The sequence below is a fragment of the Castor canadensis genome, chromosome 6 (assembly GCF_047511655.1).
Source record: "Castor canadensis chromosome 6, mCasCan1.hap1v2, whole genome shotgun sequence".
In the NCBI taxonomy this organism is placed as follows: Eukaryota; Metazoa; Chordata; class Mammalia; order Rodentia; family Castoridae; genus Castor; species Castor canadensis.
This window is the reverse complement of record NC_133391.1, coordinates 40,084,871-40,098,081: the sequence shown is the minus strand read 5'-3', so window position 1 is coordinate 40,098,081 and position 13,211 is coordinate 40,084,871. Positions and strand designations below refer to the sequence as shown.

General features: G+C 50.4%; 1 protein-coding gene across 6 annotated transcripts in view; it reads right to left on the bottom strand.

Annotated features, from left to right (window-relative positions):
• Tspan11 (tetraspanin 11) overlaps positions 1-13,211 on the bottom strand; it is a 96,418-nt gene that overhangs the window by 50,180 nt on the left and 33,027 nt on the right. For 5 of the 6 annotated variants that reach the window (XM_074076272.1, XM_074076269.1, XM_074076271.1 and 2 more), the window contains exon 3: positions 3,413-3,604. In XM_074076272.1, the coding sequence (XP_073932373.1) occupies positions 3,413-3,604 (192 nt within the window). Of the gene's footprint in view, positions 1-3,412; positions 3,605-5,554; positions 5,623-13,211 lie in introns of all 6 variants that reach the window. The other variant, XM_074076274.1, reaches the window with a different exon arrangement.

The following is a 13,211-nucleotide window of genomic DNA, read 5'->3' as shown; positions in this document are numbered from 1 at the left end:
CAGAGGCAGGGATAGTGGAGAAAGAAGGTTCCGGGCTGTGGAGTGTACCACTTGTTAGCCTATTGATAAAGATGTGTGTCTCTGCAGTCCTACACTGGTGGCTGAGGGTGTGTGTGTGTGTGTGTGTGTGTGCCACAGGCATACTTTTCCCTGCCCTGTTTAGTGACAGTCACTAAGCCGAGAGATCAGCAGTGCTGTGTGGGACCCGAGTGCATGCAGGCAGGTGTCTATGGAAGGGATGAAGCAGAGCTGGGAGCAGCTGTGTCTGGGACCAGTCTATCCTGCAGCCACTGTGCCCCCACCCTGCCTCAAGCCCTAGGGGGGAGGACTCCACCCTCTGTTTGTAGAACCTTTGAAGCTTCGAAGGTGAGTCAGGGAGTGTCTACCAAGCCTGGCCCTGGCCTGCCATTGAATGTCGCTATGTCACCTAGTCACATTCAAGGGCACCACTGAAGGCCTCTCCTGCTTTTCCTTCTGTGTCCTGCCCTGACCCACACACAAGGTCCTGGTTCACTCTCTGCCTCCACTTGCTTGGCTGAGCCAACTCGCTTGGCACTCTTCCCAATGACCTGGCTTGGCTTGGGCAGATCTTGTCACCTGCATATGCAGTGTCCTGCCATCAAGTGTGCATTGTGAGCAGCTCTGTCAGTGGGGTGAGGACCGAATGAGTTAGCACGCCTGAGTGTTGGGAACAGTGCTTGGTGAGGTGCATGTGACAGTGACTCTGTAGGGTTGCTGGAGAAAGGAGAGAGGCAGGTGGTCAATGAATAGTGGTCGTCTGTGTCGTGGAGTCCTGTGTGGTCAGCAGGGACTGTTTTCTAGGGCGGCAGGGGACCACCATTAGGGGGTCCTCAGTACTGAGATGGATGCCTCCAAGTCAGAAGGCAGGTTCGCCGAGCAAGGGAATCTGTCTCGTCAGGAAGGAGCCCCATTCTCAACAGGAGGACCCGGGGGGAGGGAGAGAGTGGCCGAGGGCACACAGCTCAGCAGCCTACTTTGGGAAAACCTCCAGGGGCCAGGGGCTCAGCTTAAAATCCACAGCCATCCGTAGGCCCTGAAGAGCCAGGCAGGATGGGGACAGGCACTGACCCTGCAGAGGAAAGATCCCTGTGAGTCTTGGTCTCAGGAGGACACCTCTTTGCACACCCCAGCTGCTCTGCTCAGATCTGGGACACGCCGTGGGCTCTCAGGGATTCCAGCTGGCCGACTCTACACTGCCCTGTTTGTGACTCAGTTAGTCCCCATGTCTGGGGGTCAACCAGCCTCTGGTAGCACACTCTGTAGTCAGGCCTGAGCTTGTACAGATGTTTTTGCCTTGTCATTATTCCCTAAACAATGTGGCACAAGTGACATATGACATATGACAATTACATTGTATTAGGTACTATGAGCAACTAAAGATGACTTATAACTAATAGCAGGAGCATACATGTGTTCAAATACTACATCATTTTATATAAGCAACTTGAGCATCGTGGGTTCCACTGGTGTCTGGAACCACTCCCCATGGATACCCATGGATGACCGTGCTCCTGCCAGCTCACACAAGGGAGGGCCAGGAGGGGACATGGCTGCCTCCAAGCACCCCTGCTGGAAAGGAACTCAAAAGGCACACCCTGGAGGCTGATCCCCTGTGGGACTTCACCCCTGCCGCACCCCATGCACCTGCCAGCATCCTGGCTCTGGGCTATTCCTCTGAGCAGAATTAAAGAATTCTTCAAAACAGGAGAGAGCTGTCCAGCTGGGTCTGCACAGGGCAGCTTTTAGATCCAGGGCAAAAAACTAGGTCACTGCTGGTGAGAGCAGCAGCAGGGGCCAGCCCTTGGGCTCCCTGTGGCACCCCGGCTTTGCCTCCTGCTCCCTGGGATGGTGTGCCAGGCAGAGCTGCAAATTCTCCAGTGGGTGATGGGAAGTAGGGCTGGGGTTGGGGAGCTTGAGGGACACTTGAGGCTTCTTCCCACTGCCTGCTTCCTTTTGGGCTCAGCCTGAGTTCTCTCTGAGATTTGGGTCGGTTCTATGGCTGCCATGTTCTTGCTAAGCTTGGGTGTTTTCAGTCCTTTTCTCTTCTTCCACACACTGGGCTTAGTCCTTAGGGGAAGCTGACGGGTGAGGAGAGGTTCCCCTAGGTCTGGGGAGCAGGGCACAGCCAAGGGGTGCACAGGAGCTGGAGAGCTGGGTCTGCTGGAGCCTGAGCTGGACTCTAGGCCTCTGGCCTCTACAGGTTCTGCCCAGGCCTCTTTGCTGACACTGAGCAGCTACAAAAGGATGTCAAGGAGGCTTTAGGTACCATAAGTAGCCTAAACGTGACTTATAACTAATGGGAGGATGTATACAGGTTGTGTGCAAATACAACATCATTTTATATAAGGATCTTAGGATTCCAGGAGGGTCCTGGAACCAATCCCCCTGGACACCACACCAGCCACAAAACATTCCCATCAAGCAATTCAGTCAGTTAGACCCGGTCGAGCTGTTAGATAGAACCATCAGGAGAACATGTTACACATCACAGAGATGTGATCAGAAATCCTGTAGGACAAATGACCTAGTTCTTGAGAGAGAGAGAGAGAGAGAAAGAGAGAGAGAGAGAGGAGAGACTGGAGCTCAGAGACAGGAGAGACTTAGAAGACAAATCAACCAATTTTAGCACAGGGACCTAATTTAGATTCTGACTCAAAGAAACTTAAAAAGAAAGAACAGTTTATGGGTCATGTGGGAAAATCTGAAACTGCTATTTCATGGTTTAAGAAAGGGTTGTTAATTGTTTTTAGGTGTGATAACTGTATTGTTATTGTTTTCTAATTAAGTTTGAGAGCCAAACATTCACAAATGTCATGGTGTCTGGGACTACTTCAAAGTAAACCTGGGTGGGGGGAGTGCAGGATCTGGAAGGCCGTGCATGAGAGAAGGGGGGTTCTCAGGGGTAATGGTGAACCTGTGCACAGGGACATGGAACATCACTATAGCGTGCTCTTTATCTTTGTATGTCTGTGAAAATTAGCATGACAAAATCTAGAAGGAGAAGGAGGAAGAGAAGGAGAGAAAAGAGGGAGCAGGGAGAAGAAGGGATGGAGGAGGAAGGGAAGGGGAAGAGTAAGAAGCAGAGGAAGGAGAAGGAGGGGAGGAGAAGGAAAAGAGAGAAGGAAAGAGAGGGGGAAGAGAAGGAGGAGGAAGAAGAGAAAGAAGAGGAGGAGGAGGCTGAGACACCAGTAGCAGTTGTCATGGCAATTTCCGAGCCTGCCCTCCTGGCTCATGAGGGTCCCAGGGACCTGGAGAACACAGCCACCACAGAGCCCAGAGCAGCCACCCCTATGGTTGCCACAGGCCTCAGTGTACTGTTCACTCCTGGGCTGGGGAACCTGACTGGAGGATACTGACCCCTTCCCACCCTCAGAGCACAGGGGACACTCACTGTGGAGAGGCAGCTCTTCTGCTCCCGGATGATGGCCCCAAAGCCTAGGAAGCCGGTCACCATGACGAGAGTGCCTGCAAAGATGAGGATGTAGGCGGAGGCAGCAAAGGTGCTGGAAGCCAGGACACTGAGGTAGCCACTCTTCTCCACCAAGGTCCAGACGCCCACGGCCATGACGGATGTTCCACCCACCTGCAGGAGACACAAGGAGAGCAGGTGGTGCCAGGGGCCTGGACAGCTCAACTCAACAGCCACCTGTTGAATGCCCACCATGTACCAAGATGCTTCATGTGCCACCTCATCTAGTTGTCCACAGAGCCTGTGAGAATTTTGGTTACCCAATCTATAGACAAGGAAATGTAGGTTCCAGAGTTTGGGAGACTTGTCCAAGGCCACACACATAAACCAATTGCAGGGTGAGATTTTGAATCCGGATCTGACCCTAATTCTGGGCTTCTTACTATGCATCCCTGTCAGGAGGTGGGGAGACACTGAAATTGTGAGACTGACAATGTGTAGAGAACTTCACTTCCCTATGCCAGCCACCCTGGGTGCTTCCTGCCTCACAGTGCTCTTCTGTTATCCACATTCTCCCTTGGGCCCTTTCAGATGCTGGCCCTAGGTCAGAGTTCATGTTTGGGTGTCTTCCCCTTAGACAGGCCCACAGAGGAAGGAGAACTGCCTGAGGTTCTGTCTCCACGTGGGGAAGGGCCAGGATAAGCACAGAGCCAGGCCCACCCACTCGGTCACAACACCTCCACCATGGAAAGGCCACTGTGTTCCACTCGTTCCTCCACAGAAGGTTGGTGGAGGAGAGATTCCTTCTTTGCTAACTGTCTCGTTCTCTTTTGGTTCTGAGAAGGGGCAGGGCCAGGACACAGCTGACTTGCAGATCGGGGATTGCCTCCTGAGAGAGATGGTCTGGGAAACACAGCTGGGGGTGCAGCTTGCCAGGCTGGTATGTGAATGACCCTATAGATGACTGTCACACTCAGCTGAATATGTGCAAGTATCCACAAGGTGGCCTCTGACAACCTCTGCCATATGCTCCTGGGAAGGTGGACTTCTGTCTGTCCCTCAGTCTCCCTGTCCCCATTTAAGGTTGGCTCCTTCTCAGATGAGTGAAGGATGCTTACTCTGGGGGTCCTGGGTGTAGACAAAGCCCCTCCCCTGGCTCCATCCATTCCCTTGATGCTTCCTCCTGCGAGGGTTTTCCCTCTGCTGCAGAACACTTCTTGGTAGAAGCCCCCCTGTCATTTCCCCCGATCTCTGTTCTGGGCAGTCCCAGCCCTCAGCTAAGAAAACGAAAGATGGTTCTTAGCAATTCACACACATAGCACCAACTTCACTTGATATACACAACCTTGGCCAATTTCTCTTTGTGAGCATTGTGACCACTCTGGGGGGATGGGAACATTATCTGTTTTGTAGACAAGGACACGGAGGCTCGGGGGGGATAAGAATGTGGTCAGGGTGACATTTTTAGGGAGTTTTGGAATTGAGATTCAAAGTCAGGTCTTCAGAGGGCAAATCTAGGACCCTGTCCTCGGATCTCATGGAGTGGGATCACCTGCTCCTCCAATTTTGCTTTTTAAACAGGTATGACTTCTTGCAAGTGCCATTTTATTTCCATTGGCACTTCCACCCGGTAAGAGAGCCAGGTGGAAGGACATCGCACAGTGCCACAGCCATGCTGCTCCAAATGGGAGTGAAAAGGCTAATGTGCTGTATTTCTTCTGTTCCAGGACACACGTTCCTCTCTCACTGTGACCTCTCTCACGTTGGGATGCATCTGATGACTGGTGACATCTTACAGTTATCTTTGGTAGCACTTTTTCTTAGTGGTACAAAAAACAATGGTGTTTTGGCAATTAGTGATATCTTAGATTCAATGTAATTTCAGGACACAATAGGTTTTTCAGTTCTCTGCAGGTATAGGTTATCTGGGGCTCACACAACTTCCTCAGCTGGAGAGGGATTCCCTGAGTTTGGGTCAATGGGATTGAACAATGGATGAGACCAACCAATGGACACTCTCATTGGCCAACCTCCATGACCAGTGGGAGTTTCCAGCAAAGTTTCCCACACATAATTCTTTTTGTCTTCTATAGTATGCCAGAAAGCCTTTGGTAAGGGTCTCACCTTTACACAACTAGCTGTGTGACCTGAAGATAAGCCCCTTAACCTCTCTGGTCCTCATCTTCTTCACCCTTCAAATAAAAGAGTTGTATTAGATGAATGGTTTTCAACCTACAATTACAAAGGATACCTTGATTACTTTTCCCCAAGAATCTTATGTTTTGAGGGCTTTTGCCTAACAAACATAGTGCATTCATTAAGTAATAGTTAATTTCTCAATTGTTATTAATCAAAGGCACATAATAGTGCCAGGACATATGAATAATAAAATAATAATAATAATAAAAAAGAATTTGAATGAGACACATAAGAACTGGAATGCAAGGTTTTATAAAAAAAAAAAAATAGTGCCAGGAGAGCTTCTGCACAGCATGAGACAGCCGATGTGACCACGCCGAGTCGATCTAACTCCAGAAAAAAGCTGAGAAACTTGGCTTTTAACAGGCACAGACTCTGTAAGGCTATGGACATCACCCATTTTCTGTTAGGCCGGTTAACCCTTTCTCTCCCAGACCATAGTGTAGCCTGAGCACTTGATCTGGGACCACCAGACCACCAGACCACCAGACAGATATGTTTGGACTAGCCTGGGGACAATTAATCCAACAGGAGACATGGAACCCACTAAGAATTTGATAAAAAGATTTGGACCTTCTGTCCAGAAGTGGTCTTCCACATAAAATAACACATTTGGGTTCAAGGGCTAAGTGCTCTTGATGTAGATAATTTCTAGATGTAGATAATTTCTAAGGCTTCCTCCACCTCTGTGTCCCTCTCAGCTGTGGCTTAACGGTCACCTGGGGAGCTGTAAAAAGCCAAGGTTACACCCTAGGCCAATCAGTAATCCCGGGAGTAGGAGCCAGGCAGGCAGGAATATCTTATAAAGTTCCCAGAACCTGGCCAGTTTCATTAGCAGGGAACACTGTGCAGAGTCTCACAGAACAAACGGGCTCCCTGGGCAAGTCAGCCCCAGGAGATCTCTCCAAGTCTTGGACCTCTATTTCCAGAGGAGATGCTTGGGGTGCTATTGACATTGGTTCAGGACTTGAACCCCATCCTTCTCCATCTGTATTGGAGTTCTTTCTTTGGTACAACTGTAGGAGGTGTCATCATGAGGAATTTCCCATCAAAAGAGACAAAAATCAGATTGTGTAGGAAAGGAAAAAAGTACGCAGCTCGTACTGGGAGAAGAGCAGCAGGGGTCCCAGGAATAGAGTGCTGCGCTCTGCCCGAGCCCTTGCAAGTCTTGCAAAGCAGCCTGAGCCTACAGGCCAGCTGGGGTGGTGGCAGGGTCCCCAGATACTAGACTAGGAAGAATACGGAGGGGTGCCCTGCTCTGATCAAGATCTAGAAAACGACTCCACGCTTATTCCGCTGTCCAGGAGAAGTCAGAAGATGAGTCTGAATCAACGGGGACCAGGTCCTCCCCTGTGGAGAAGGGAGCATCGGGAGGGGCTGGCATTAGGTCATTCAAAGGAGCAAGGGTTCACGACCTTCAGGGGTCTCCTACTTGGGACTGGTCAGCTCTGGACGGGAGAAGAAAAACTGCTCAGAGTAGGGATGTGTCTCCTGAAGGTGTCACAGGAGGGCAAAAGCTTACAAGCCTGGGTTCTGTCCCTCTGTGCCTCTGTGCCCCTGATTAGCCATGCGACTGAGGGACAGACCCTCAGCCTCTCTAAGACTCAGTCTCTTTGTCTGTAAATTGCGGCACTGGATGGGAATATCTCTGAGGTCCCCTCCACGTGACCAAAATGTCCCTACTAGTAGCAGGAGGACAACTTTCTTCACAGATGCCTCTAACAAGGTGGCCTTGGACCAGTGGCTCATCATGATCACTCCGGCCATCTGGAAAGTCCCTAAATTGGCCGAGAGAGCAGGGGAAGAGGCCAGGGAGGAGGCCGGTGGGGCGGGGCAAGTGCTGACCCCAGCGGGCTCTTTCCATAGCCATTTGCACTGAGTTGGTTTGACAGCATTTGACGCTTCATGGAGACCACAATGTTACTAACTACATTTTTCAAAGCGATGACCTGTGGCTGGTGAGCCAGAAAACTCAGCAGAGGGTGAAGCAGGACGACAATGACACAGTAAGACAGGAGGGACAGAGCAGGTTATGCATGGCACATAATTTGGGGAACTACCCACTTATAGAAAAGAAACATTGCCAAAACACTGTTCTTGTCATGGATTAGTTTGAGCAGTCACACATACCTGGGCCTCACAGAACTAAGCCACAGCAGGCAGAGGGTGTGAGAGCAAGTGTAGGGTTTTCTCTGTTCAGGTTACCAAGGGTTTCTGTGCTGAGGGACAGGGGCCTCCCAGGAAGGAAGGATTCCCCAGGCAAGAGAGTTCTCTGCCCTCAGTGCTGGGCAGCCAGGGTGAGGGGACACACATGGGGTGACAGTGTGTGTTTATTGGCTGCCTTTTGTGCCCACTGTTCTGGGAGGGTTTGGGGTTGGATAGGTAGGTTTAGGACCATACTTGTTATCCCTGCCTCTACCCCCCCGGGGCGGGTCATCGATGGCACCATCACCCACCCACCCAACACAGACACCCAGGTCACTGATGCTTCCTTCTTTCCTCTTGGTGGCAGCCACATGGCAATCTCCATCTGCTCTCATATCCAACCCCTCTCCACTTCCTGCTGTATTGCTCAGCTTGGCCCCTGGGCCCCAGGTCAGCCCAGAGCTCCTGCTCCACCTAGAGGTATGCTGGGCCCATGTTCCACCTGCATGGCACCCCTGGTCCCCAACACCCAGAGCACCAGGCCCAAACTCTTTGGTGGGGGCCTGGAGTCCCTTACAAGTTTGACCCCCATCTGATTTTTGTCTTCCTTTTCTGCTACTTCCCTTCCTCTACACCTGGCTTCAATCACCATGGAACTCAGTGGTTGCTGTTATTGAGAACACTGTAGATGGCCAAGGTAGTGTCAGTGAACATGGGGTGTGTGTGTGTGTGTGCGTGCGCGCATGCATGCGTGTGCAAACTCTGGGCAAAGTGCTGGTGCCCACGTCCAAGTGCCCCAATGTGTCAGCTGTGTGAGACAGGAGAAGCTACAGAGTCACTCTGGGCAGGTGAGTTCTTCTTTGCTCACTCCTGTGGTGTTTTGCCCACCCATTCCCAGCACCCCTCACTTCCTCAGAGCCCTTGGTGGCACCTGGCCTGGCTAGTAGTCTCCCAGTGAGTTTGGGACTTGATGGGTGGAACCTATGTAGAGGGTTGTAGAAATGACACTTGCTCCCCACACTGGCCTCAGCCTGCAGAGTTTCTGGAGCACAACAAGGGTTTCCTCTTCCCTGCTCTCTGGCCATTTTATTTTTAGAGGGGCAGTCTGTGTCCCAGAGGGGAGTGGACTTTCCCCTAGGTCACTAGGAAGCTTCTGGAAGATCTCAGGTAACATCCAAGAAGACCTCATGCCAGATTGATGTTTTGTTAATCTCTTTGAATCAACACCCGCTATGCACCTGCTTTGACAGTATAGCCCCTTGGGCTGCCCTGGGGCACAGGCCTGACACTGTCCCTGTCCCCACATATCTGCAGATAATGGTGGAGAGACCTTGTCTCAGCAATGACCAGGGTGATACTGAGTGTACTTTGGAGAGCAGACGTAACCTGGGGGGTCAGGGAGAGCACTGAGAGAGCAGGTCTAAACCAGGCTCAGTTCTCCAGGGCTGGTTGGCTCACTTTTAAAGAATGGCTCAGCCAGACCTGGTGGCTCATGCTTGTAGTCCAGAAGTCTGACAATCAGAGGATTATGTTTGGAGGCCAGCCCAGGCAAATAGTCCTTGACACCCCATCTCAACCAATAGCCGAGTGCCATGGCTGTCATCCCAAGCTACACAGGAGGCTGACATTGGGAGGATCGTGGTTCCAGGCTAGCCTGGGCAAAAAGTTTTCTAGACTCCATCTCAATGGAAAAAGGCTGGATGTGGTGGCAGGCGCCTGCCATCCCAGCTACAGCAAGAAGCTAAACATAGGAGGGTCATGGTCCAGGCCAGCTTGGGCAAAAGTGAGACCCTACCTCCAAAATAACCAATGTGAAAAGTGTTAGAAGTGTGGCTCAAGTGGTAGAGTGCCTGCCTAGCAAGCATGAAGCCCTGAGTTCAAAACCCAGTACCACCAAAAAGAAGGAGAAGCAGAAGAAGAAGATTGGCTTCCCACTCCCAAGGTTGCAGAGTCAGCCCAACCCCGGGCTACAGCTCTGATAGTGCATTGCTGAGCCCTGCACACATAGTTTGGGTGTGCACAAGTCCCCCACTCAAACTTCCAAGCTCACCAAGGACACAAGGAAGCTGCAATTCACCAAACTAATGAGCAACACTCCCCACCAGCCCAGGAAGGCATTTCTCTCCCGCTCTGCCCAGTGCTCCTGCTGACTCTGCACCTGCTCTCCTGTTCTGTGTGAGTGAATCTTCAAGAATGGGCTTGTCATGGTAAGGGTCAGTGTCCACCTGGAGGCGATGTCTTCATGGCTCTTTGATTTTAAAGATTCCTTGATAAATCAAAGCACGACTGCTGCCACCCTGTTCTTTAATTTCATCTAACCTTTAACAAGTGCAAAATCCCATGGGACACCCTGAGTGTTGGAGCTGGAGGGAACATAAGTTACCTGTTCAGCTTTCAAACCCAGCTCAGAAGCCAGAAGAAGCCGTCCTTGGAACCATGCCTAGCCCACCCCATTGAACCATTCCGTCCTCTGCGCCAGCTCTGTGCTTCGTGCATGTTTCTATAGTTACGCTCATCACGGTCTACTTGTTTTATGTGCAACTGCGTGTCTCCCCTTTAGCCTCCTGATTAAATCTCATTCATCTTAGTATCCTTGGGAGAGTGCTATGCATGAGAGATGTCTAGCAACTCCACAGAGGGAGAGGGAGGGAAACACGGAGGGAGGGAGGAGGAGGGACGGGAGAGAAGAGAAAGGAAGGAAGGAGGAGGGAAAGAGAAGGAATGAAGGAAGAAAGGGAGGGAGGGAGGGAGAGAAGGCAGAAGGGAGGGAGGGAAGAAGGAAAGGGATGGAGGAAGGCAGAGGGGAGGGAGAGATGAAAGGGAGGAAGGAAATGAATTGGGTCTAATCTCTTATCTCTTTTATGTTCTGGAGGGAGAAACTAAGGCCCAGAGAGAAGTCAAGTCTCCAAGGTTACATAATTAGTCAGTGGTAGAGTGGAGACAAGGACCCAAGAACCTTTTTAGAAAAATTTTAATTAATTAATTAATTTAGTTTTGTGGTACTGGGGCTTGAACTCAGGGCCTACACCTTGAGCCACTCTATCAGCCCTTTTTGTGATGGGTTTTTTTGAGATAGGGTCTTGCAAACTATTGCCTAGGCTGACTTCGAACTATGATCCTCCTGATCTCTGCTTCCTGAGTAGCTAGGATTTCAGGCGTGAATCACTGGTGCCTGGCTCAAGAATCTTAATGACTCTTGAGTGCCCATTTTACCAACAAAGCTGCTGGCCTTGCCCAGAAAGCAAGCCACTTGTATCCAAGCTGCAGCCAGGTGAGCATCTTCAAGATCCAGCGGGGACGCTCAGAGCTGTCACTTTAGACTTCATCCTGACTTGTGCCACTGCTATGGCACTATGCAGACCAAATGTGCACCCACTCAGCTCCACTGTGACATCTGTAGGGTCATGTAGGCGGTGAGGGATTTCCTAGCTGGGACATGAATGGGGGCAGAAGTCGTGTCCCTCTGGGTCCCTGCCTGCATCCTGAGGTGATGCTTTCCTTGATGCTCTCAAGCCAGGGCTCAAGGGCTCATCTTCTTTGCCACCAGTCTTGGCCCCATGTCACCCTTAAGGGGTCCCAGAGATTCTCTTGGGAAGCACCAACGCCCCAGCCAACACTCAGGGCAGGACAGCACTTGGAGCAAAAGTGACCTCTCCAGTCTCTTCCCATAGCCTGGCAGAAATCCTGGGAGGTTGGAAAAGTTTTGATTATTAACACAGCCAAGCAGCTAATTAAAATAATAAATTCGAGAACGACATTGCACGGATGATGGGAACGTGGGGAACCTCAGTGGAAAGGGGAGCAAAACAAAGCAGCAGCTTGGCAGCCACATAGGAAAGGCTGGTATGATTGCTTTGGAGGGTCACACAGGAGGCATTAGTGTCCCTGACACAGGGCTGCATGCAAGGAGCCTCGGGGACAGGGAGACTGTTGGGTGAAGTGGAGGCTGCTCTGGGTTACAAACTTTGGAATGTGACGCACTGGAGTTGTGAAATAAATTAAGTGGGTTTTAACTAGCACTTAATAATAATAGTATTTATAATAAAAACAGCACAAGGTAGGGATAAGTTTAATTTTGTGAGCAATGTTTTATGTAAACATTTTTTACCCTTTGGCAATACTAGGGTTTGAATTTAGGGCCTTGCTCTTGGTAGACAGGTGCTCACTGCTTGAACTATGCCCTCAGCCCTTTTTGCTTTAGTTATTTTTTGAGATAGGTTTATGCCCAGGCTGGTCTGAGCTGTGAGCCTCCTATTTTTGTTTCCTGCATAGTTGGGGTGACAGGCAAATGGTACCATACCCAGCTTTTTATTGGTTGAGATGGGGTATCATGATTTTTTTGCCTAGGCTGGTCTTGAACTGCCTTCCGCCAGATCCCTGCCTCCTGAGTAGTTGGGATTACAGGTGCGAGCCCAGCTGCGCCCAGCTCACATGCACATTGCTTATGCTTCTATGTGTTCTTTTCATGGGTCCTGCTGCCCTAAGTCTTAAAGCCTGTGCTAGGGACAGAGAAAGCTGCTTAAGAGATGACAAATGCCCATTGGTCTGACCATAACGGTTTTGCACAACATCTAAGTGCCAAGTGTCTGCCACAACTGTGCTAAATGTTCCCCCAAAAAGTGAACTTGAAGCACTACAAGTATTGTCTTTCTTATTTAACAAATGAAAAAAGTGAGGCCCAGACACATCAGGAAGTTTGCCTAATGTCTGAGTCTGCTAAGGCTGTCATAACTACTGGATGGCTTAACAACAGAAATTTATGTCCCAGTTCTGGAGGCTGTAAGTCCAAGGGCAAGGTCCTGGCTGACTCAGCTCCTGGTGGGGCTCTCTTGATGGCAGCCTTCTTGCTGTGTCCTCACATGGCCCTGCTCAGTGCTTGTGTGTGGAGACCTCTCGCTTATTTATTCATTTATTTTGGCAGAACTGGAGTTTAAAATCAGGCCTCCATGCTTGCTAGGCAGGAGCTCTATCACATGAGTCATTCCACCAGCCCCTTCCTGCCTTAGTTATTTTTCAGATAGGTTATCTCGGCTTTTTGATTGGGGCTGGTCTGGACTGCAATTCTCCTACCTATGTCTCCTGAGTATCTGGGATTACAGGCATGTGCCACTATGTCCAGCGGAGAGACTCTTATAAGGCTGCCATCTCTATTGGATTAGACCTCACTTAAAGTTGCTTACCTCCTAAGGACCCTACCTCCACATTCAGTCACACTGGAGGTTAGGGCTGTTGCACACAAATCCAAGACAGACACTCTTCAGTCCATCACATGTAATATCCCATGGCAAATAAATAATGAGGCCTGACCTTGATCCCACCCTGGAGCCTGAGCCTTTCCAGCATGCTCTGTTGTCTTGTAAATCCACATATTCCCACACTGTGGGGATAGTGGGGAACTTGGAGTTAGAGATCACAGAGCGTGGTAATCCCCTATGGT